The sequence below is a fragment of the Opisthocomus hoazin genome, chromosome 6, assembly GCF_030867145.1.
Source record: "Opisthocomus hoazin isolate bOpiHoa1 chromosome 6, bOpiHoa1.hap1, whole genome shotgun sequence".
Lineage (NCBI taxonomy): Eukaryota > Metazoa > Chordata > Aves > Opisthocomiformes > Opisthocomidae > Opisthocomus > Opisthocomus hoazin.
In genome coordinates this window covers 6,224,614-6,244,907 of record NC_134419.1, presented here as the reverse complement: position 1 = coordinate 6,244,907, position 20,294 = coordinate 6,224,614, and the positions used below count along the sequence as shown (strand labels likewise).

At 58.5% G+C, this 20,294-nt stretch overlaps 3 protein-coding genes and 1 non-coding gene across 8 annotated transcripts in view; 3 read left to right on the top strand and 1 right to left on the bottom strand.

Annotated features, from left to right (window-relative positions):
• The first annotated feature begins 744 nt into the window (after window positions 1–744).
• Window positions 745–3,825, top strand: BSND (barttin CLCNK type accessory subunit beta). Its single transcript, XM_075424728.1, has 4 exons — window positions 745–921; window positions 1,846–1,925; window positions 2,284–2,526; window positions 3,277–3,825. The coding sequence occupies exons 1-4, from the start codon at window positions 745–747 to the stop codon at window positions 3,560–3,562; spliced, it is 786 nt and encodes a 261-aa protein (XP_075280843.1). The 3' UTR covers window positions 3,563–3,825.
• Window positions 3,826–5,996: 2,171 nt separating this feature from the next.
• Window positions 5,997–6,067, top strand: TRNAG-CCC (transfer RNA glycine (anticodon CCC)). The gene has a single exon. It is a non-coding gene; the product is annotated as a tRNA-Gly (tRNA).
• Window positions 6,068–8,121: 2,054 nt separating this feature from the next.
• On the top strand, window positions 8,122–14,242 carry PCSK9 (proprotein convertase subtilisin/kexin type 9). 3 transcript variants are annotated; one of them, XM_075424432.1, is made up of 13 exons: window positions 8,122–8,220; window positions 8,784–8,959; window positions 9,048–9,236; window positions 9,350–9,473; window positions 9,672–9,805; window positions 10,238–10,379; window positions 10,469–10,665; window positions 10,817–11,000; window positions 11,700–11,870; window positions 12,056–12,204; window positions 12,302–12,458; window positions 12,683–12,864; window positions 13,324–14,242. In XM_075424432.1, the coding sequence occupies exons 2-13, from the start codon at window positions 8,798–8,800 to the stop codon at window positions 13,489–13,491; spliced, it is 1,959 nt and encodes a 652-aa protein (XP_075280547.1). In that variant the 5' UTR covers window positions 8,122–8,220; window positions 8,784–8,797; the 3' UTR covers window positions 13,492–14,242. The 3 variants fall into 3 exon arrangements, with proteins under 3 accessions (XP_075280547.1, XP_075280546.1, XP_075280548.1); XM_075424431.1 differs by having other exon boundaries at window positions 8,122–8,247; XM_075424433.1 differs by lacking the exon at window positions 8,122–8,220 and adding an exon at window positions 8,326–8,355.
• Window positions 14,243–16,060: 1,818 nt separating this feature from the next.
• Window positions 16,061–20,294, bottom strand: part of USP24 (ubiquitin specific peptidase 24) — a 67,047-nt gene continuing 62,813 nt past the window's right edge. For all 3 annotated transcript variants that reach the window (XM_075424426.1, XM_075424428.1, XM_075424427.1), the window contains 3 exons: window positions 19,155–19,241; window positions 18,708–18,818; window positions 16,061–18,539 (listed from right to left, as the gene is read on the bottom strand). In XM_075424426.1, coding sequence (XP_075280541.1) covers window positions 18,477–18,539; window positions 18,708–18,818; window positions 19,155–19,241 — 261 coding nt within the window. In that variant the 3' untranslated portion in view covers window positions 16,061–18,476. The remainder of the gene's footprint in view (window positions 18,540–18,707; window positions 18,819–19,154; window positions 19,242–20,294) is intronic.

Here is a 20,294-nt window from a genome sequence, read left to right as displayed (position 1 = left end):
CGAGCAGGCAAGCAAGGGAACAACCCGAGGGCTCTAAAGCCACCGCTGCTGCCCGGCTGTCGGACATGCGGTGGGAAGGGGCTGCCTTTGAGCAGCCCTGCTCCTTCTCACGCAAACACGGGGCACACGGACGCTGTGTCCTCGCTGTCCCGGGTGGACTGACCCTGCTCCGTCCTTCTGTGGCTTTATGCCCCCCTTCGCTGCCCGGCTGCTCCCCACCGAGGCAGCCCCGCCGAGGGGTTCCCCAGCACCCAGCTGGAGCCAGACAGGGGCTATTCCCAACCCGAAAAGGAAAACACACTGCGCCCTGGCGTCCCCCTTATTTTGGGGCTCTGCCGGCTCCGATTTACAGCCAAGTCCAGCTCCAGCCCCCAGGTCTGGGAAGGTCCCACCGGGACCAGCCGCTCCCCGGGTCCCCGTCTCTGCGGCCGTGCCCCCCTGTCCCTCCCCGTCCCTTCCCCAGGCGCGGGCTCCGGCCACGCGTGCCCGCAGGGAAGGTTACCCGGACACGTGCCGGGCGGCTTCACTGGAGTGTGAACGGCGGGTCGGTGTTTGCATTCATTACAAACCCGTTAAAAACTGGCTGGCTCAGCCCTGGGCAGGACCGGGCTCGACGTGCAGCTGATCCTCAGCCCCTGGCAGCCTCCGGAGAAAGAAACCACTCCTCGCCTTACCCCGGAGGTGTGCTCAGTGGGCGCAGCCGCGGGGAATCGGGCTTCCCAGTGTCTCTCCCACCTGGTGCCCATGGCCGAGGAGAAGAGCTTTCGCTACGGCTTCATCATCCTGGGTTTTTTCCTGGTAATGACGGGGATGTTCATCATGAGCGTGGAAAAACCCCAGATCTACATCACCTTCTGCGCCCTGGGCGTCCTGCTCGTAGCCGTGGGCATCATCTGGAGCATGTGCCAGTGCTACCCGAAGGTAGGGGCCGGCCGGCCGCTGCGCGCCTCGGGGGGCTTGAGGGCTCAGCTGGGTTTGGGGGGCTTCAGCTCCTTATCTCACTTCACTACTGTGGACGTGTAGCCTCGGGCTGTGCCTCAGTTTCCCCATCCGTGGGGTCCTGCCATATTGGCCAGTCCCAAGGGAAAGCAAGCCGGGGTGGTCCGGAGTGGGGAGGGTTGGCTTGGGGGGCTCTCACCGTGCTACACCCCCCTGCCGGTGCCCGCAGCTGCGGCCCCGCTCCTCCATCCCCCCGAGCCCCTGCACCTTCCCAAGCCCGCAGCTTCGCCGAGCGGGGTCTGTGGTGGCCGTGGAGGTCTGGAGGGCCCTGGCCCCCCGAGCACAGCCCCCACCTGCGGTCTCCTTGGCAGAGGGCACTGCTGGTGCAGCGGGCAGCCGCGCGTCCCTGCCCGGGAAACTGAGCTGGCAGAAAACGGCTTTTTTTCCCCAAGGAGAGGGCAGCGGTGGCGGTGGTCGCGGTGGTGCAGGGTGGCCCGTTGGCGGCTTGGCCGCACCCCAGGTTGCAGGGCGGTGCGTGGGACCCCAGGACCCAGCTGGGACCCCAGCTCCCCCCGAAGCCGAGCTCAGCCCTGCTGAGGAGGGAGATGTGGCTTCGTCATTGGGCTCAGGGCTCAAGGACAGGGCACCCTCGGCGTCGTCCCTGGCCACCAACCTCCTCCACCAGCCCCAGGACCCCAACGACTGCATGACCCCACTGGGGAGGAACGGGGCCGTGCTGACTTCATTCAATCCCTTAGTGCTTTCCCCCCCAAAAAAAATAATTTCCAAGCAAGATGTCCGTGTGTGCTGGGGAAAGACCGAAAGCCCAGCTGAAGGGACCCTCCAGCCGAGGGTCCTGTGACGCCCAGCGCAGCCCCCTGGCTCTGCGGTTCTTTCCCCCCCCAGATAACGTTCGTCCCTGTGGACCCCAAGGCCGAGCAGTTCCTGGACCACAAACCCATCGCGCTGCCGGAGAGGGACACCCGGTAGGTCCCAGCGCCGTCCGCTGCCGGTTTCCTCTTGGCTTGGTTTTCGTGGGTACACAGGGTTATCTGCGTGCCCCCGGGGACGAGGGCAGTGTCCGAGCACAGCGACACCGGGGACAACTGCACCTATTGCAGCAAAAAATGACAAGTGGGGGCCGGGGTGGGGGAGGCAAGGGCTGGCCGACCCCCCCGGGGTCGGAGCCGGAGCGATGCTGGGGGGTGCTGAGCATCCAGCCGCGTTCCTGCGGGCATCCCGCTGCGAGGACCTGGCGGAGCCCTGTGTGGGTGTCCCTGAGCATCTCCCGGCTCCGCAGGGATCCGGGTCCTGCTCAGCACCCCGTTCCTCCTTCGCCCGCAGCTTGGTTGCACCCTGCCCCGACCAAGAGGCCACCGGCACCTACGAGAAGAGCCTGCCGTCCTACGAGCAGATCCAGAGCCAGGCGGTGGGCTCGTCCCCGCTCCCGTCCGCGGCCCAGCCCAGACCCCGCAGCCGCTCCCAGTCGGCCGTGCAGGCGAAAGCAGAGGTGCACCGGGAGCTGGGGGGTGCTGGAGACCCCCCCCGGGAGCCGGCGCCTTGGCTGGACGCGGCGGCGGGCGGCTGGTACGTGATGCCCGTGGGGTCGGGGTGGCACCGGTGGGATGTGGGGTGAAACCGAGGGGGTCAAAGCCCCGGTGGGAGGGGAGGGAGAGGAGGCAGAGGGGTCTTTGCACAGCACCAACCCCCCCCCAGCCCCCAGCCCCCAGCCCCGCTGGAGCCCGGGTGGTGTCTCAGCCCATGAGGAGTCTCAGCGCCAAATTATTTACCAGCGGGAAATCTGGATTGCCTTTGGCTGTAATTTGCATTTTGCTTTTATTTTATTTTTAAAATGCAACCAGTTTCCCTGACCAGAATGAATCCCAAGCTCCTGGGCAGGCTTTGGTGGAAATGAGACGCTCAGTACGCTCCCTCGAACCAGATGCCACGCGCGATACCCGTGCGTCGGGCCAGGAGATCCCAAAAGCGCTTTGCGGGTGATGGGGGTCCCCGTGCAGCCTCGGGGCGTAGGGCTCGGGCACCCCCTCTGCCAAAACGCCGCTACCGTCGGGACTGGGTGCTCCGCTTGCTCCCTGGGGTGCGGGAACAGGGTGCGAGGGCAGCCACTGCTTCGCCCCTCGGGCAGGAGAGGGGACGTGGCACAGGGGCTGTCCCCGTAAAGGCGGGCACCGGGGGCTGAGGTAGGGGCTCCTTGGGGTGTCCCAGCCACCCAGCAAGGGGACTGGTGATGCTGGGAGAAACCCCAGCTCCGACCCAGCTGTGTTGGGTGTAAGCCCTGCCCTGCCCGTCGCCCCTCAGCCCTCCCTGTCCCCGCAGCCCCCCCCGGCCGGCCCCGGGGGACGCCCCGCTGGCATCCCTCCTGGAGGACATGGACACCCCATCGCTGGAGGGCTCCGTGCCCGGCAGCCCCGTGCCACGACGCCGGCCCGCGCCGCCCGCCACCCCCTCCGGCAGCACCCCGACCCGCTCCCCGGCTGGGGGGCAGCACCCCGCTTCCCCCCACAAAGGCACCAGGGAGGAGGACGACCTCTACTACGGGCTCCGAGAGGGGCCGGACGCTCTCCTAGAGGATAGTGACCGCCTTTTCGAGCCCGAAAACTGATTTCCCGGAGAGGAACAGCCGCTTGGCACGGACCCATCTCGCGGTGGGGACGCGGGCGTCGCAGCCTGGAGGAGAGGGGCCGGGGCTGCGCCCCGAAACGCTGCCAGCCCGCACAATCCGAGGGGAGCGTCGCCGTCTCCCGACACCCCGAACTTCCACGACAGAGGGGACCGTCGGCAGCAAGGACCCCCTCGCCGGAGCCCTTCGGGTGGGCACAGATCGGCGCGAATGCCGGGCTGGGCAGGATCCGGGTTAAATCACGTCCTTGGGAAGGGAAAGGATTCGATTTGCTGCTTGAAACGGGATCGGCGCGGAGGTAGGTGAAGACACGTTCACCCCCGGTCGGCTTTACGAGGCGGAGATGTCCACAAAGCCTTCCTCCCGCTTATCAAAGCCGCCTCGGAATTAAAATTCGATCCTGAGACTCCGGCAGCGGGCAGCCTTCGTGTCTCCAGGTTGGGAGAGGGGTGACGGGGAGGGACACACCTTGCTGTCCCCCCCCACCTCCTGAATAACAAGCGTGGGTCTCCAGTCGCACGGATGGAGCTGAGCCTGGTTTGTCACCGTGACACGGGTGACACGGCGGCTTTCCGCAGCCTCTCTGCGACCCGCAGAGAGGGCAGTGCCAGGGCAGCCGGGTTCGGTCCAGCGGTGTGGGGATGCTGAGAGCCCCTCGCCCTGATTTGGGAGAGCTGGGCTGGATGCTGCCTGTGCCCGGCATGGCCCTGGCAGGCTTGGGGCCACGTCTCTGCTGCCAGAGCGGCTCTCCGGCAAATCACAGAATCATGGAATCGTTTGGGTTGGAAGGGACCTTAAAGCTCATCTGGTTCCAACCCCCCTGCCATGGGCAGGGACATCTTCTACCAGACCAGGGTGCTCAGAGCTCCATCCAACCTGGCCTTGGACACTGCCAGGGAGGGGACATCCACAGCTTCTCTGGCCAACCTGGGCCAGTGTTTCACCACCCTCATGCTGAAGAATTTCTTCCTAATGTCTAATCTAAATCTGCCCTCTTTTAGTTTACAGCCATCCCCCCTTGTCCTATCACTACACACCCTTGTGCAAAGCCCCTCTCCATCCTTCCTGGAGGCCCCTTCAGGTACTGGCAGCTGCTCTAAGGTCACCCTGGAACCTTCTCTTCTCCAGGCTGAACAGCCCCAACTCCCTCAGCCTGTCCTCGTAGGAGAGGTGCTCCAGCCCTCGGATCATCTTCGTGGCCCTCCTCTGGACCCGCTCCAACACATCCATGTCCTTCCTATGCTGGGGGCTCCAGAGCTGGATGCAGGACTCCAGGTGGGGTCTCACGAGAGCAGAGTAAAGGGGCAGAATCCCCTCCCTCGCCCTGCTGGCCATGCTGCTCTTGATGCAGCCCAGGGTACGGTTGGCTTTCTGGGCTGCAAGCGCACACAGCGCACAAATCTGTGTGGGCTGACAAGGCCAAAAGCGGGGGGAGAGCTGTCCTCTGGCACCCGAGGGGGCTGGAGCATGGGATCCCTGGAAACGATGCCCCCCGCGCTCCCATGCCGGCTGGGGAGTGCTTTGGTGCTACAGCCCAGGGTGGGGCAAGAAATCGTAGTAATCACGGAGCCATTAAGGTTGGAAAAGACCTCTAAGATCATCAGGTCCAACCGTCACCCCAACACCCCCACGCCTGCTAAACCATGTCCCGAAGTGCCACATCCACATGGTTTTTGAACCCCTCCAGAGATGGGGACTCCACAGCTGCCCTGGGCAGCCTGGTCCAATCCCTGACCACTCTTTTAGGAAAGAAATTTTTCCTAATATCCAATCTAAATGTCCCCTGACGCAACTTGAGGCCATTGCCTCTCGTCCTGTCACTAGTTACTCTTGTCCTATCACTAATGGCTCTGCCTGGGGGCTTCACACCCCCGCAACGCCCTTCCCGCTGCCCCCGCACCCCGTGCTCACCTCTGCGTCACCGGGTGACGCTCGGGGTGTTTTCGGTCAGGAGGGTGGGGAACGAAGACGCTGGTGTTTGCTAAACATCGCCGGCGGGATCGCGGGCGGCCGTCCAAGAGGAAGCATCGCCCGACCGTTTACGCTCGCTCCAACCCCGGGACGCCGCTCGGAAAAGGGGAGAGGGCTGAGGACCCCCACCCCCACCCCAGGAACCCTTCGTGCAGCCGGGTTTGGGTCGGAGGCTGCCGGGGCCGAAGGGCTCAGCTCCCCGACGCCGGCCGAGGTTAAACATTGCAAGAAACGGGACATTCCTGCATGAAATTAGGAGTTCTGCATGAAATTAGGAGTTTTGCGGCGTCCAACACCCCGCTTGGTCTCCCGTGGGGGTAACCCACGGCCGAATACCACCCCCCCGCACCCTCACGCAGGAACCCCGCGGCCCACGGCCGCGGGGTTCCTGCGTGAGGGTGCGGGGGGAAGCACGAGTGGGGTCCCGCTGCTTCATCATCCCAACGCACCAGTGGTGTAGTGGTATCATGCAAGATTCCCATTCTTGCGACCCGGGTTCGATTCCCGGCTGGTGCACGTTTCTACAACCTCTGTGGCTTGATGCCTCGCAAATAACCAAATTATACTGATCTACCCCCAAACATGGCTTAAAAGTAGCTGTTCTTTTTGTTTTTTAGTTGTTTGTTTTTTTTTTTTGCCCCGAGTTTCGCAGCTGCTGCAGCCACAGCGGGATGAGGGAGTTTCCTGAGCCAGCATCACTCTCCCCTCTGCCAGCTCCGCTGCTGGAAGGTGGCAGGGGGTTTAGGGGCCCTTTCCCCCTTTTGTGGGGTCTTCTCTGTTGCCTTCTCAGCTCTCTCCTTCCTCCCCTCCAGACAGGACGCCCACCCCCTCACACAGGCACAGCTCTCAGCAGCAGGGATTGCTGCCAGCAGCTCCCCTGGATGGGGAACAGATCTCTTCTCTGCACGATGCAAGTTTTTTGGCTGTTTGTGAATAGTTTTTTGTGAAAAAAATAATCTTTCTGCAGATATGCGCTCGTTCCAGAGAGCTCCGGGGCTGGGCGTCTCTCATGCGTTGCGGCCAGGTATTCACAGAATCCCAGAATCCCAGCATGGTAGGGGTTGGAAGGGACCTCTGTGGGTCATCTAGTCCAACCCCCTGCCAAAGCAGGGTCACCTACAGCAGGCTGCAGAGGACCTTGTCCAGGCGGGTCTTGAATATCTCCAGAGAAGGAGACTCCACAACCTCCCTGGGCAGCCTGTGCCAGGGTCACATCACCCTTGGAAGAAAGAAGTTCTTCCTCATGTTCAGACGGAACTTCGACCTTCCCGGGGTCGCTCAGAGCCTGGGGCTGGGGGGGGGTGTCTCTGCCACCTCCTCCTCTGTGGGCTCTCCCCACCCTTCCCTCGGACACCACCCGTCCTCCCTGCAAAAAGGAAGGGAGCGACTCTGCAGGGAAGGGATGACTTTCCCCTTCGAGATGGGGTCCCCCGGTGCTCAGCTGCCCCAGACTTGCCCCAAAGCTCCAGCTCCACATCATGGGAGGGCTCAGCGGCGCCTGGTTAAGCTGAGCCGAAAATCAGGAGCGAGACGTGTCCCCGCGAGCAGCCTGCCGGGCACCGGGCCCTGGCGATGCCAGCTCCCCGCAGCGGGAGTGCGAGGCGAGTGGGGTCTGGTGCCCCCCGAGCTACCCAGACCAGGGTGCAGGCACCCACTCGAGCTCTCCTTAAAAATAAAATATATAAATCCGCATAAAACTTACATACACACCCATATAAACCCTATGCATCGTTATAAAACATACACAGCCATATGAAACATACACATCCATATAAAATATATACATCCATATAAACCCTATGCATTATTATGAAACATACACATCCATATAAAACATACACATCCATACGAAATATGTACATCCATATGAAACCTTTACATCTGTATAAAACATACACATCTATATAAAAAATACATATCCTTATAAACCCTATGCATCATTATAAAACATACACAACCATATAAAGCATGCACATTCCTACAAAACATATACATCCATATAAACCACACACATAATTTAAAAACATACTCATCCATATAAATCATCTGTATCCATATAGAATAAATAAGCTCCGAGGAGCTCACGACTAGCCAGTAACCCCCCCCAAAAGCCTCTTTCCCTCCGGAGCGGGGAGCAGGGAAGGGCTTTGCCGAAGGTCAGCGGGGCAGCGCGGGACGGGGGGGGAGGCAGCGGTGAGAGCCACGGGGAAGCACCAACCGTATCCCGGAAAAATAAAATTTGCGGTGTGTGACGACTCTGTAAAAAATGCCTCGACGGGATTAGAGGCTTTCACGGGAATTTATCTCCCAAGTCAGCCAGCGAGAGGCACAGAAAAGCTTTCATCCCCTTCTGAAAACAGTCCCTGAGCGTCTGCGCCAGCGCTCCGGAGATGCGCGGGGGCTCTGGGGGGATCTCCAGGCTGCCGGCTCCCCCCACGCCGCGCCGCTGTCCCGCGTGGCTGCCGGCCCACCGCCCCTTCCCGCCCGCGGGCCCGTTAATGGTTAACCCACCTGGGTGGGCCGAGGGGGCTGGCGGCGGTGGCGTGATCCCTGCCCACCCTGCCGCGACGGGCAAACCGCAGCTGCGGGTGGGCTCCGGCTCCGTGGCTCCACGGGTGGGCTCCGGCTTCTCGGCCCCGCGAGTGGGCTCTGGCTCCTTGGCTCTGCAGGTGGTCTCCATCCCCTCGGCTCTGCGGGTGGGCTCCATCCCCTCGGCTCCGCGGGTGCACTCCATCCTCTTGGCTCTGGGGGTGGGCTCTGGTTTCTCGGCCCCGTGAGTGGGCTCTGGCTCCTCGGCTCTGCGGGTGGGCTCCGGCTCCTCAGCCCCACGGGTGGGCTCCATCCCCTCGGCTCCACGGGTGGGCTCTGGCTCCTTGGCTCTGTGGGTGGGCTCTGGCTCCTCGGTTCTGCGGGTGGGCTCCATCCCCTCGGCTCCATGTTTGGCTCTGGCTCCTTGGCCCCACGGGTGGGCTCCATCCTCTCAGCTCCGTGGGCGGGCTCTGGCTTCTCGGCTCTGCAGGTGGGCTTCGGCTCTGTGGCTCTGTGGGTGGGCTCCGGCTTCTCGGCCCCATGGGTGGGCTCCATCCCCTCGGCTCCGCGGGTGGGCTCTGGCTCCTCGTCCCCGTGGGTGGGCTCCATCCCCCAAGCCCCACTGGTGCTCAGCGACTCCGCGCCCTGGTCCGCGCCGTGCCGGGGGTCTTGGCACCACGGTCACCTCCACGTTCGCCGCCAGGTCCCCGGGCAGGGATGGCCCCGCGGGCGCTGGCGCTGGTGCTGGCGCTGGTGCTGGCGCGGGCAGCGGCGGAGCTGGCGGAGGAGCTGGTGCTGGCCCTGGGGGCAGCCGAGGAGGAGGCAGCTGCCGTCGGGGCCGACCCCTCGGGTCCTGCCACCTTCCACCGCGCCGCCAAGGTGAGGAGCGTGGGGCAGCGAGGGGTCCCGGACGGGGCGGCCGTGCCTGCGCGCATCCCCCAGCGCCGAGGCCGCTGCGTCCCCACAGGCGTCGTGGCGGCTGCCCGGGCGCTACGTGGTGATGCTGCGGGCGGGAAGCGGCGAGGACGAGGTGCGAAGCGCGGCGCGGCGGCTGCAGGCCCGGGCGGCTCGGCGGGGGTACCTGACCGAGCTGCTGCACGTGTTCCACCTCCTGCCCGCCTTCCTGGTGAAGATGAGCAGCGACGTCCTGGACACGGTACGTGGGGCAGGGGGACGGGTCCCGGGGCACCGCTACGAGGTGGCAGCCCCAGCCCCGGGGTGGGACGGGGGCTTTGCCAGCACACCGGGCGCTGGGCGACCTCCCCGCAGGCGCTGAGGCTGCCGCACGTGGAGTACGTCGAGGAGGACGCCTACGTCTTCGCCCAGAGCATCCCCTGGAACCTGGGCAGGATCGTGCCACCGCAGCCCAGCTCGGGCGCCTACAGCCCTCCCAGTAAGCACTGGGGCGCAGGGGGGGGACTGTGGGGGTGAGGGGAAGGGTTAGTGACCCCGTCCCCTCTCCTGATGTCTTGGGGAGGGGGATATCACCCAACCCCGTGGAGCTGCGGGTCTGGAGCTGCGGTGTGGGAGCATCCCGGGCTGACCGTGGCGGTGGTTGCCCTTCTCCCCACCCCATCTGCGTCCCTGGTAGATAAAGGTGACCTGGTGGAGATTTACCTGCTGGACACCAGCGTGCAGAGCACCCACCGGGAGATCCGGGGCAGGGTGCTCGTGACCGATTTCGAGAGCGTCCCCGAGGAGGACGGCACCCGCTTCCACAGGCAGGTGAGCCCCGAGGTGCTGCAGCCTGGCAAGAGCATCCCCCCGCACCCACCAAACCCTGAAGGGTCTCGTGGGGCTTCCCAGGACAGGAGAGCCGCTGGGCTCCTGGCACATCGCAGGCAGGACACGTGGCAGCGGAGCTGTGGTCCTGGGGGACGTTGGGACCCTCGGTGTTGTCTGTCTGGGGCTGTGGCTGAGCAGGGCATGGCGAGAGCAGGCTGGGGGGGGCACGGGTGCACATCAAGGTGTCGTCGCAGGAGAGAACAACGCTCCACACCACACCGGGGCCGCCAGGGCTGCCCGCGCCTTGGGATGGGGATCTTTTTAAATCTTTTTAAAGATTTATTCTGCAGTGGGACTTCGCTGGTGCAAAGCACGAGGGGTGGGGTGGGATGGGGAGGACGCCGCGGTGTAAAACCGTGATGCCCACCCCAGGCCAGCAAGTGCGACCGCCACGGGACCCACACGGCCGGGGTGCTGAGCGGGCGCGACGCCGGCGTGGCCACGGGCGCCAGCGTCCGCAGCCTCCGCGTGCTGAACTGCCAGGGGAAAGGCACCGTCAGCGGGACCCTCACCGGTGAGCCACCCCGCGCTCCCTCCCTCCCGGAGCCCCTCGCTGGGTCCCCATCCCGCGAGAGTGCCCCGTCCCTCGTCTCGACCCCCCAGGCCTGGAGTTCGTCGAGGCGATGCTGGAGGCTCAGCCCCGCACCCCGCTCGTGGTGCTGCTGCCCTTCGCCGGCGCCCACAGCCGGGTGCTCAATGCCGGCTGCCGGCGGATGGCACACCGGGGGGTGGTGGTGGTCGCGGCTGCCGGTAACTACAAGGACGATGCCTGCCGCTACTCGCCGGCGTCCGAGCCGGAGGTATGGGCTGGGGGGGTCACTGAGGTGTGAGGACACGCAGGGACGTGCTGCCACCTCCCCAGGTCCACCCGCTCCAGCTCCAAGTCGGGCGAGCGGGCTGGGGCTGCTCATCCCATCCCACCCCACGTCCCCCCCGTCACCGCCCTGGCAGGTCATCACGGTGGGTGCCACCAACAGCGAGGACCAGCCCGCCTCCATCGGCACCCTGGGCACCAACTTCGGCCGCTGCGTGGACCTGTTCGCCCCGGGTGATGACATCATCGGCGCCTCCAGCGACTGCAGCACGTGCTTCACGGCGCAGAGCGGGACGTCGCAGGCGGCCGCGCACGTGGCAGGCGAGCCGGGCTCCGGGGTGGCAGGCAGGGCACGCGTCCCCGTGGGCGCAGGGCATCTGGGTGGCCTGTGCTGGGGACGTCTTTGCATGCCACAGTGCTGTGGGTGCTGCACGCTGTGCAGAGCTCCTGCCTGCTCTGCGTGGGGGTGATGGGCTGCAGCGATTCCCTCTCACAGAATCACAGAATCCCAGAATGGTCAGGGTTGGCAGGGACCTCTGTGGGTCATCTAGTCCAACCCCCCTGCCGAAGCAGGGTCACCTACAGCAGGCTGCACAGGACCTTGTCCAGGCGCCTCTGGAATATCTCCAGAGAAGGAGACTCCACAGTCTCCCTGGACAGCCTGTGCCAGTGCTCCGTCACCCTCAGAGTGAAGAAGTTCTTCCTCACGTTCAGCTGGAACTTCCTCTGCTTCAGTTTGTGGCTGTTGCCCCTTGTCCTTTCGCTGGGCACCACTGAAAAGAGTCTGGCCCCGTTCTCCTGACACCCACCCTTGAGATATTGATAAACATTTCTAAGGTCCCCCCTCAGCCTTCTCTTCTTCAGGCTGAACAAGCCCAGCTCCCTCAGCCTTTCCTCGTAGCAGAGATGCTCCAGTCCCCTCATCATCCTCGTAGCCCTGGAGCTGCGCTGCTGGGAAGGGTCGTGCGTAGGCGGCTGCGCGGCCCCCGGTTCTCACCGCAGCCCGCGGGCTCTCGGCAGGCATCGCCGCCATGCTGCTCAGCGCCGAGCCCCGGCTGAGCCTCGCCGAGCTCCGGCAGCGCCTGCTGCACTTCACCACCAAGAACGTGATGGACATGGCGTGGTTCCCCAAGGAACAGCGGCTCCAGACGCCCAACAGTGTGGCCGGGCTGCCCGCCCGGCTGGGTGCAGGTAAAGACCTCGGCTGCTTCTTGGGCACCTGGCAGAGCTCTGCCCTTGCTGGGGAAAGCAGCACCTGGGCGAAAGCCCGGTGCGTTGGCAGGGGACGGCGGAGCCCAGGCGCCGGTGGCCCGGTCCATGCCGTGGGTGCTGCCGCAGTGCCTGCCCCGCTGCCGACGCCGGCTGCCCCGTTGCAGACGGGCAGCTGTACTGCCGCTCGGTGTGGTCAGCGCGCTCAGGGCTCACCCGGCACGCCACGGCCGTGGCTCGCTGCGCCGGCGCCGAGGAGATGCTCAGCTGCTCCAGCTTCTCCCACAGTGGCAAGCGGCTGGGGGAGCACATGGAGGTGAGCAGAGCGCGGGCGGGCGGGCTGTCCCTGGGATGTCCCCGGGGTGTCCCCAGGCCCCCAGCACCCTGGTGACACCGTGCTGCCCCGGCCGCAGGACAAGGACGGGTGGAAGCAGTGCGTGGCACACAACGCTTTCCGGGGCCAGGGTGTCTACGCCATCGCCCGGTGCTGCACGTGGCCCCGGGCCGAGTGCCGGATCCACGCCAGCTCCGACGGGGCCGGCTGCTCCGCGTGGGACCATGTGCTGACCGGTAACTCCCGACTCGCCGGGCAGCAGAGCCTTGAGCCAACGTGCTGATGGCCGAGGGCGTTTCTGCCAGAAAATCTCCATGATGGGGGGGTACAAGGGCAGGTGCGAGTGCTGGGGTGACAGGGGAGGCGGGGAAGGCTCAGGGCTCGGCGGGGACTTCCCTTGGCGCCCGTGTGTGTGCTGGGATGCTGCCATGGCAGCCAACAGCCCCTCTTCCCTGGGCAGGGTGCAGTTTCCACTCCCCCGCCGCGGCGCTGGGTGATGGCGGCAGGCCGGTGCCAGGGCCGGGGAGCGAGCCCAGCCGCTGCGCCGGTGGGACAGAGGTGATGGCGCACGCCTTGTGCTGCCCCGCGGCCGGCCTCGAGTGCCGGGTGAAGGAGCACGCGGCGCCGGGTGCTGCGGAGAAGGTAGGGACAGTGCACGCTCCTCTGCCATGGCGTTGTCCTCACCTCCGCACATCCCTCTGCACTGGTGTTGTCCTCGCCTCCACTCATCCCTCTGCCACAGTGCTGTCCTCGCTTCCACCCATCCCTCTGCCACTGTGTTCTCCTCATCTCCACTCATCCCTCTGCCATGGTGTTGTCCTCACCTCTGCACATCCCTCTGCCATGGTGCTGTCCTCACCTCTGCTCCTCCCTCTGCTGCCCTGATGGGGGGTCGGCTTGGCTCCGGCATCTTGTTGCAAGTGCAGCCCCAGCCCCAGCCTTCCCTGGCACCCCGGTCACCCACCTGCAACGGGACAGGCACCAGCCTGGGGTCCAGCAGCTCACTGTGGCGCTGGCCACATCACCCTGAGCAGCACCGGGGACAGGCAGACCCCTGCCCCTTTGCTGACCAGCGGAGGGTGACCTCTTCTCCCCTGTTAGGTGACGGTGTCCTGTGACGACGGCTGGACGCTGACGGGCTGTAACGCCCATTCCCTGAGCCCCGGCACCATGGGGGCCTACGCCGTGGATGACACCTGCGTGGCAGCCAGCGTCCCGGGCAGCAGCGCGGCCGCAGCCGTCGCCATTTGCTGCCGGAGCCGGCAGTAGGGACGGGCATCGCCAACTTTGTACTGTCCCGGGGCTGAGCTGCCGCTCCCGGCACGGCCCACGCTCCGACACGCGGCTGCCGGTGACCTCCACGCGTGGGCTGCCGCGACACTGGGGTACAAACCCATCACCCTCTCGCACGCAGCGGGACCGGGACCCTGGGTGGCTCTGCCAGAGCTCCCCAAGCAGCAGCCGCAGCCCTGCCCCATCGCAGGAGCCATCCTGGCGTCCTTCCCCAAGAAAAAAAAATTGTGGTGAGGGTTGCTCCTTCTTTCCTGGTTAGTTGCTCAGTAGATGTCAGCTACTGCCACTTAGCACCTGGAAAAAAACCATAGTTTAGCCATTTTCGGACAGTTTTATAATTGCCTACTCATGTATCTAGGAGACTTCGTTACTTTCTAGTCAAGCGTAAGGGCTCTAGTTTAAACAGTCTGCTTCTTTAATTAGATTTTAATCTGCATTGCTATAGAGTCAGTTAGTGCTTTGTTAGTGTTTTATTCATTGTTAAGCCAAAGTTAACGATCTGCTGGTGTCCCGTGCCGCTGTAACAGTTTCCCTTTCAGAGCTTCCCAAGACATGTAGTATTAGCTGTAATTCCATTTAAAAAAAAAAAAAAGGAAGAAGAAAAAGCTTTCATAGTACCTTAGTTTTTACATTTGTACCTTAAATATTTATTTGAAATTTTATAAATAAACATTTTATAAATGTCTTTTTGAAATAAAATTCATAGACCAGTGCTCAGTTGATATGATCCATCGTCTGGCTTCATGTTCACCCCCACGGGGAAACAGCCTGGAAGGGGGAGCCAGCACCCAGCTGGTAGGGACGTTGCTCCCCAAACAGGCTCTGCTCCGTCAGCGAGCCAGCCCCAGGCCACCATCGTGGGTGGCTCTGGTCCCTGCCCTGGGCACGAGGTGCCCCTGGCCGAGGGCCGACATCCTCCCGGGTCAGCGCAGCTGGCCCTCGCCCGCCGCTGGCCCCAGCTCCGGGGCCGAGTCGTGTTGTCCCATGCACACGCAGGAACGGGAGTTTGTTTTCAAAACAGCGGTGTCGGACGAGAGCTTCCAGTTATGGAAACAAACCATCATCCAGCTCTGGGGGACGTGCCCTTCTGCTTTTTGCTGCTGTTGTTAGCAACACCGGCCATGGCTCGATAAGCGCTGAAGCCCCAGAGAGACGATGGAGCGTCGATGCTCCGAGAGCTGAAAGGCTGAGAAGCACCAGAGGCCACCAAAGCTGGGTGTCACTTTTTTTGGGTGATTCGCAGCCTCCTGGTACTACAATATATAACTTGTGTGGTGTTACCTGAGGATAGATAGCACCAGGTTAACCTGTCAAACTTTGGCTATTGTGGACTGGGTGTTTCCCCCATCAAAAAGCCCCTTACAGATCCGTTACTCCAGCTTTAACTGCCAGGAGAAGACAGAGACCCAGTAGGAAGCACCGCTTTGGAAGGTTTAACCTATTTCTAACTTGTTACCTAAAGATGGCAAAAGCCCAACCCTAATCTAAACATGTAATTACAGAATGTGTGTATAATTACAGCCCATAATTTTATCAGCTATAATGTGAATTCTGCACAACGAGGGGGAAAAGAAAAAGGGATATTAGCCTAAGAGCTCCTGAACAGCTTTGACACAGCTGGTAATTTTTCTGCAGAGTTTTTTGGCTGCAACCGCTCAGAACAGGCACCAGATATTTCACCCCTGCTGACTTCCCTGCGAGAGTGGAACATCCAGCTGCCCGCTCACCCGCCGGCTCCCAGTAGAAGGTGCGAGCACGTTCCGCAGACCATAAACCAGACACAGCTTTCATGGCTTAGTTGAAGCCTGCATAAGGCTGGTGGAGGGAAACAGTATTGAAAGATCAGCCCTTGCTTAGCACCTTGTACGTGGGTGGGCAGAAAAGCCCCTCACACAGCAAGCTGCGCTGACCCCAGGCACGCTGCGGACAGTGCCGTCAGCACGCTGTGCAATACCCAGTCCCCGCTCCCACGACCAGTGGAGACCGCAAGCTGGGTCATGCTGGAAATGTGAAAGTCATCGTCCTTCGAGCAGAGGACAAGGCCACCCGTAGGGAAGGCAGGGCCAGCCGGCAGCCCGGGCTGTCGCTCCTAGTTCTGCGTAGGACGGCAGCAGAGGGGTGAGCAGGGGAATACCAGCGCCGTGGCTCTGCCGCGCGGCCGGCTTCCCGCATCTCATGCCTACAGAGAAGGCAGAATTAATTCAATCGCCTGCAAATCTCGCTCTCTGACCCACAGAAGTTGGTCTAATCCACGACTGCAAGCGCGGCCAGGGTAAATCACTCTGCTAAGAAGGTCAGGAGAAGAAAGTGCTCTCAGATACAAATCTGACGGAGCACCAGAACGTGCCACGGCACGAGGATCCAGAGCGGCGCAGCTCCGGGGGCCCTCCAGCCGCTGCGATTTACTCTGGACTGGAGCCAAAACAGCAGCCAGGGCAACCTCTCTGAGCTTGTTATCTGAAGGACCGGCCTATGGAGTGTGACGATAAGAGGATCAGCAAGGCAACAGCGTAGCAGCGTATGCGCAGTCTAAAGATTACACTAGTTTTCTGTGAAAGGAATAACTTTATTCCATAGACCAGGAATCCCAAGACTGTTCATCAAGACTGCCTATTTTTCCAGTGCCAAATGTCTACGTATTAATCAGACAGTATCGCCCCGAATGCTCACAGGCAGGCTGCGGCTGCTCCTCACTGAACATTTTGTAAGCTGTATAAAAACATTTTCATCCAAAAAGATTGGCAGTAAAAATTACAACATAGAAATGCATCACAATTTACACAAAAACTAGTTTTGTTGAACTCTATTTTTCCAAAAAAATAATCTTCAGCAGGTTCAAATGACAGCAGCTGGAAACAAAAATAATTGACCATGTATCATCTTGTTGCAAATGATAACCATCGACTTTGTACAAGCGTGAGCAGAACCATGAAAAAGTTTGTATTGGTTTCAAGTATACAGTGGTGATGAGCCACCTCGACACAACTCTCTCAGCAATGCTTCTCTGGGCCTGCGGTGATCGAGGATGTTGTTTCCATAGGAAATAACAGGAGCCTGAAGTGACAAGCGGTGCCAACCCACAGGAACACTGCCAGCTTCTTCCGTCACCATCACCGCTGTGTACTGTCTTCTCGTGATGATTTATGACCCTTTCATAAAGTACTAGGGACGGGAGAAGGAAGAAGGGGTATCGGTAAGAAATGATTCATTCAAAATTAATTTAAAACATCACATTTAAAATGTCCCATCACATTTTCAGAAACATTTATAAAATGCTAACTCCGCCACGTGTCTATGAAGACGTTGTTTGGAAAAGAAAGTGAGAGGTTCACTACAACGTCACCCTTGCTTCTCCGCACGCGCAATTTATGACAACGGCTCTCCTAACCCGCAAGAAGTGACGAAGCTGTTCAGCTGAAATCAGATCAGATGTTTACTCCCAACAGTGAAATGACTGGTTCAAATTTCAATATTAGTGCACAACAGTGAAAAGCTGTCTGCTGCTCCTTGTTTTGGCAACAGTACGTAAAACAAAACAAAAAAAAAGGCACTTTTTGGCTGGTTGTGCCTTTAACTTGGCAAATTTATCTATTCTGGAGGTACCCAGGCACTCCTTAAGATGTCCCCCATTTCTGTGCATGTTTGTTTATATAATTCTTTTAAAGTAAGGCAGAATCCATAAATAAAGGCAAAAAGCAGTGCAGAGAATGTGACAAACACAAAATGTACCAAAGATGAAGAGTTAGTTGGCACAAAGCAAGCTTGTATCCAGAGCCAGAAATCACTGAACTGCACTTGATGTGGAAAAGAAAACTGTGCTCAAATAATCCCAACTGGTTTCCAGTTGTTTATGAGGAAATCAAAAGAGCTGTGATATTATAAACATTGCCTGGTCAAGTGAAAATACAAACAAAGCCAAATTATTCTTTCCCCGTGTTCAAATTGCTATAAAATCTGCACAACAGTGTCCAACTCACTCCAGGAATTATTCATCATATACAACCAATACCAACTTTCTCAGTAATTTCAAAGCATAAGCAAGTGATTGCAGATCACATGATTGAGACTCCAGCTTATTCAATATGTCTCCAAAGGTTAAAAAAATTTAATGAGTAAAACTGCAACAGAATTCCGTCTTAAAGTGCTTTTTTCTTTGAAGCTACTCATTAACTTTTTTTTTTCTTAATTCACCAACATCCTTTAATAATAAACACTTGCATACCTAGAGAACAAAGCTTTTCTTTTATCGCCCTTCCCAGTTGTCTGTGGTTTTTGGAAGGGTGCCAGAAAAGATGACCCGATCCAGAGCTCCTTCACCAAACCATCCCGTAAGGAATCGCTCTCCTTACAGAGCAATCTTACTGATCCTTCTCAAAGAGCTTTACAAATTAGCAGGGAGACATATTAAATACAGAAGTCCCTATGTAAACCCATTCTTTAACTAATATTTTACAATGAAATGTAAGTTATCACACATCTTTACAGAAATTTGAATATTCCTATTCAATATTATCAGAAAGATTAAAAATTGGCCCTCCATACATAAGGGCGTCTTTTTTTTTTTTTCCTGTATAAAAACCAAAAGAATTTTTGTGCAGCATCACAGAAAAGCAACAGTTTTACATTCACTCATTTAATGTTCACATAAAAATTCAACCACTAGCGTTTGTGTATTTGATAAAAATCTTCTTGACAAACTGTTTTCGGTGTCTGGACTGTCATAAGCTACTGCAGGTGAAGATGCAGTTTTCGAAAGCATTTATTGATCTGAAGCCTTCGTGGCTAAAAAATGCTTTTAGCTTTCAGGGCAACAAGCTCCTCCAGCGTGGCTTCCGGTCCCACAAAGCCACTTCTCTTCCAGACTCTTCTAACAGCATAAGCAACAGGACTCCAGTTTCAGTAGGTACCAGGCATTAAACGTTCGAGTTGACCTGTTTTTGTGTTCATAGGTATCGCATCCTCTATGGGTCAACGTCATCAAGGTCACTTTTAGGCTCACCAATCATCATAGGAGACTCTGAGCCCTTTCAATGCACACAAGGGATGGGGAGAGAAAGATACGGCATGTTATTTTAGCCACATTAATTGGGCACCTTACAACATTCAGTGACAGTTCTGACCCGAGCCCCGGGAACAAGCTGTCTAACAGAGCAACGCAACAGAAGATAAACATGCCCTTATTTTATTGTTACCTGCTGGAGATGTCTCTCTCCGTTCTCGTTGGCTGGGCTACTTTCTGACCCGTTACTGCTTCCAGACTGATCTTTTTCATTCAGCAAGGCTGTGGCATAGGCCAGTGTGTCCTGAGTTGGAAACAGCCCAAGAGAGTGTCAGGGGCCATGGAGATATCTTCATCTCATAATCATTATAATTATTATTTTTTTTTTAAAGTTCATTCTGAAACAATATAGCTGCTGTAGTGAGACGGCTGAGTCATCACAGGTAATTGTGAGGTACTGACTAATATCACTTAAGGGTTAGTTTTTTCAGGAACAACCACAGGGTCTGGGCTTCTAAAGGAAGAATGGTCTTAAGTGCACTGGAATATACTAAAACTGCCCAAACCAAAGACACTAACTGAAAAGCAAAAAAGGAAATAATCCAAGTTTAACACTGTCTCCCAAGACTGTGATACATACCTGTGCTGAAATAGTGCGCTGGAAGGTTTTTGCAGTCGATGTTTCATTGGATACGTTACTCTGTGGAGCCCAATAATGTTCAGACATCTGCATAAAAAGTCAAGAAAGTTGTAAAATTGCCACATGAGTTTTACACGTGTAAAGCCTCACCCACTTCTGATGGCAGGTGAACTAATAAGCCGGGAACAAGCTTCCTGAATCCTTTGGCAATCAGCTGGAGATCTGGGGCATCAACAAGCGTGCACTTTTAATGCAGCCACAACAGTCCGAGATGCTATTGCCCCTCAGCTGAAAGCCAGCAACCAACCCCCTTTATTTGGTAGCTGTACGTGTGTGCAAGTTACTGGATGCCAGCTGAAGAGTGGTGGATCCAGGGTTTATGTGAGCCAGTACAAAGTAAAAACGGGTCCAGCAGGACTACCCAGACCTGCCAGTTCACTGTGTTTCAAGAGAAGAGTGGCAACAAGTTGTGCCAGCTGCACTGCCAGCATCCCACTAATTCCGCTTCCAGTGTTCAGTACAGTAACAGTTTATGCATCTGACATCTGCCTGGCAGCAGCTGTCAGGACAGAAAAGCAGCCCGGAGCTGGGATACCAGCGTGTTGTGCATGCGGTGCTGGGAGACCAAGCACGGTCCTGCTTGACTGTAGGCAAACCTGGGCCAATTCTGTTGAGCTTTGTTTCCAGAGCATCCTTGGGTATTTATTAAAGAAGCGTTGGCCAACCTACGTTAAGTTTAGAGGGAAGAACAAAAACTATACGTGTGGGAGGAAAAAGCTGTATCTGTCAACAGCTATGTTTTGTGCAAAGCTGCAATGATTCTGTAAGGAATCCACTCATTTATGCATTCCCTTGCTGTTTTCCCTTGCCTGTGTGTTGATGCGAGTTTAAAAAACCAAAACCTTCTAACACAACTACAGTGGCACTGAAAGCTTCCCACGTGGCAGGGAATAATCACTGCGATCAGTCACACTTGGTTTTATTCCCTGTATATGTATGCACGGCTGAAACATATGGGGGCCTACTGAAGTTCTTGCACGCATCAGATTCAGCTGCATCCAAACTTACCTTGTAAAAAGTAAAGTAGCTTGTATTTTGTCTTTAGAGTCATCTCAGAGCGCCATACAAAGCATGGAGATT

Coding starts and splice junctions, on each gene's coding strand:
- BSND (XM_075424728.1), top strand. CDS start 745: ATGGCCGAGGAGAAGAGCTTTCGCTACGGCTTCATCATCCTGGGTTTT. Junction 922..1,845: donor TGTGCCAGTGCTACCCGAAG/GTAGGGGCCGGC, acceptor TTCCCCCCCCAG/ATAACGTTCGTCCCTGTGGA. Junction 1,926..2,283: donor CTGCCGGAGAGGGACACCCG/GTAGGTCCCAGC, acceptor CTTCGCCCGCAG/CTTGGTTGCACCCTGCCCCG.
- PCSK9 (XM_075424432.1), top strand. CDS start 8,798: ATGGCCCCGCGGGCGCTGGCGCTGGTGCTGGCGCTGGTGCTGGCGCGG. Junction 10,380..10,468: donor CGTCAGCGGGACCCTCACCG/GTGAGCCACCCC, acceptor TCGACCCCCCAG/GCCTGGAGTTCGTCGAGGCG. Junction 11,871..12,055: donor GCCCGCCCGGCTGGGTGCAG/GTAAAGACCTCG, acceptor GCCCCGTTGCAG/ACGGGCAGCTGTACTGCCGC.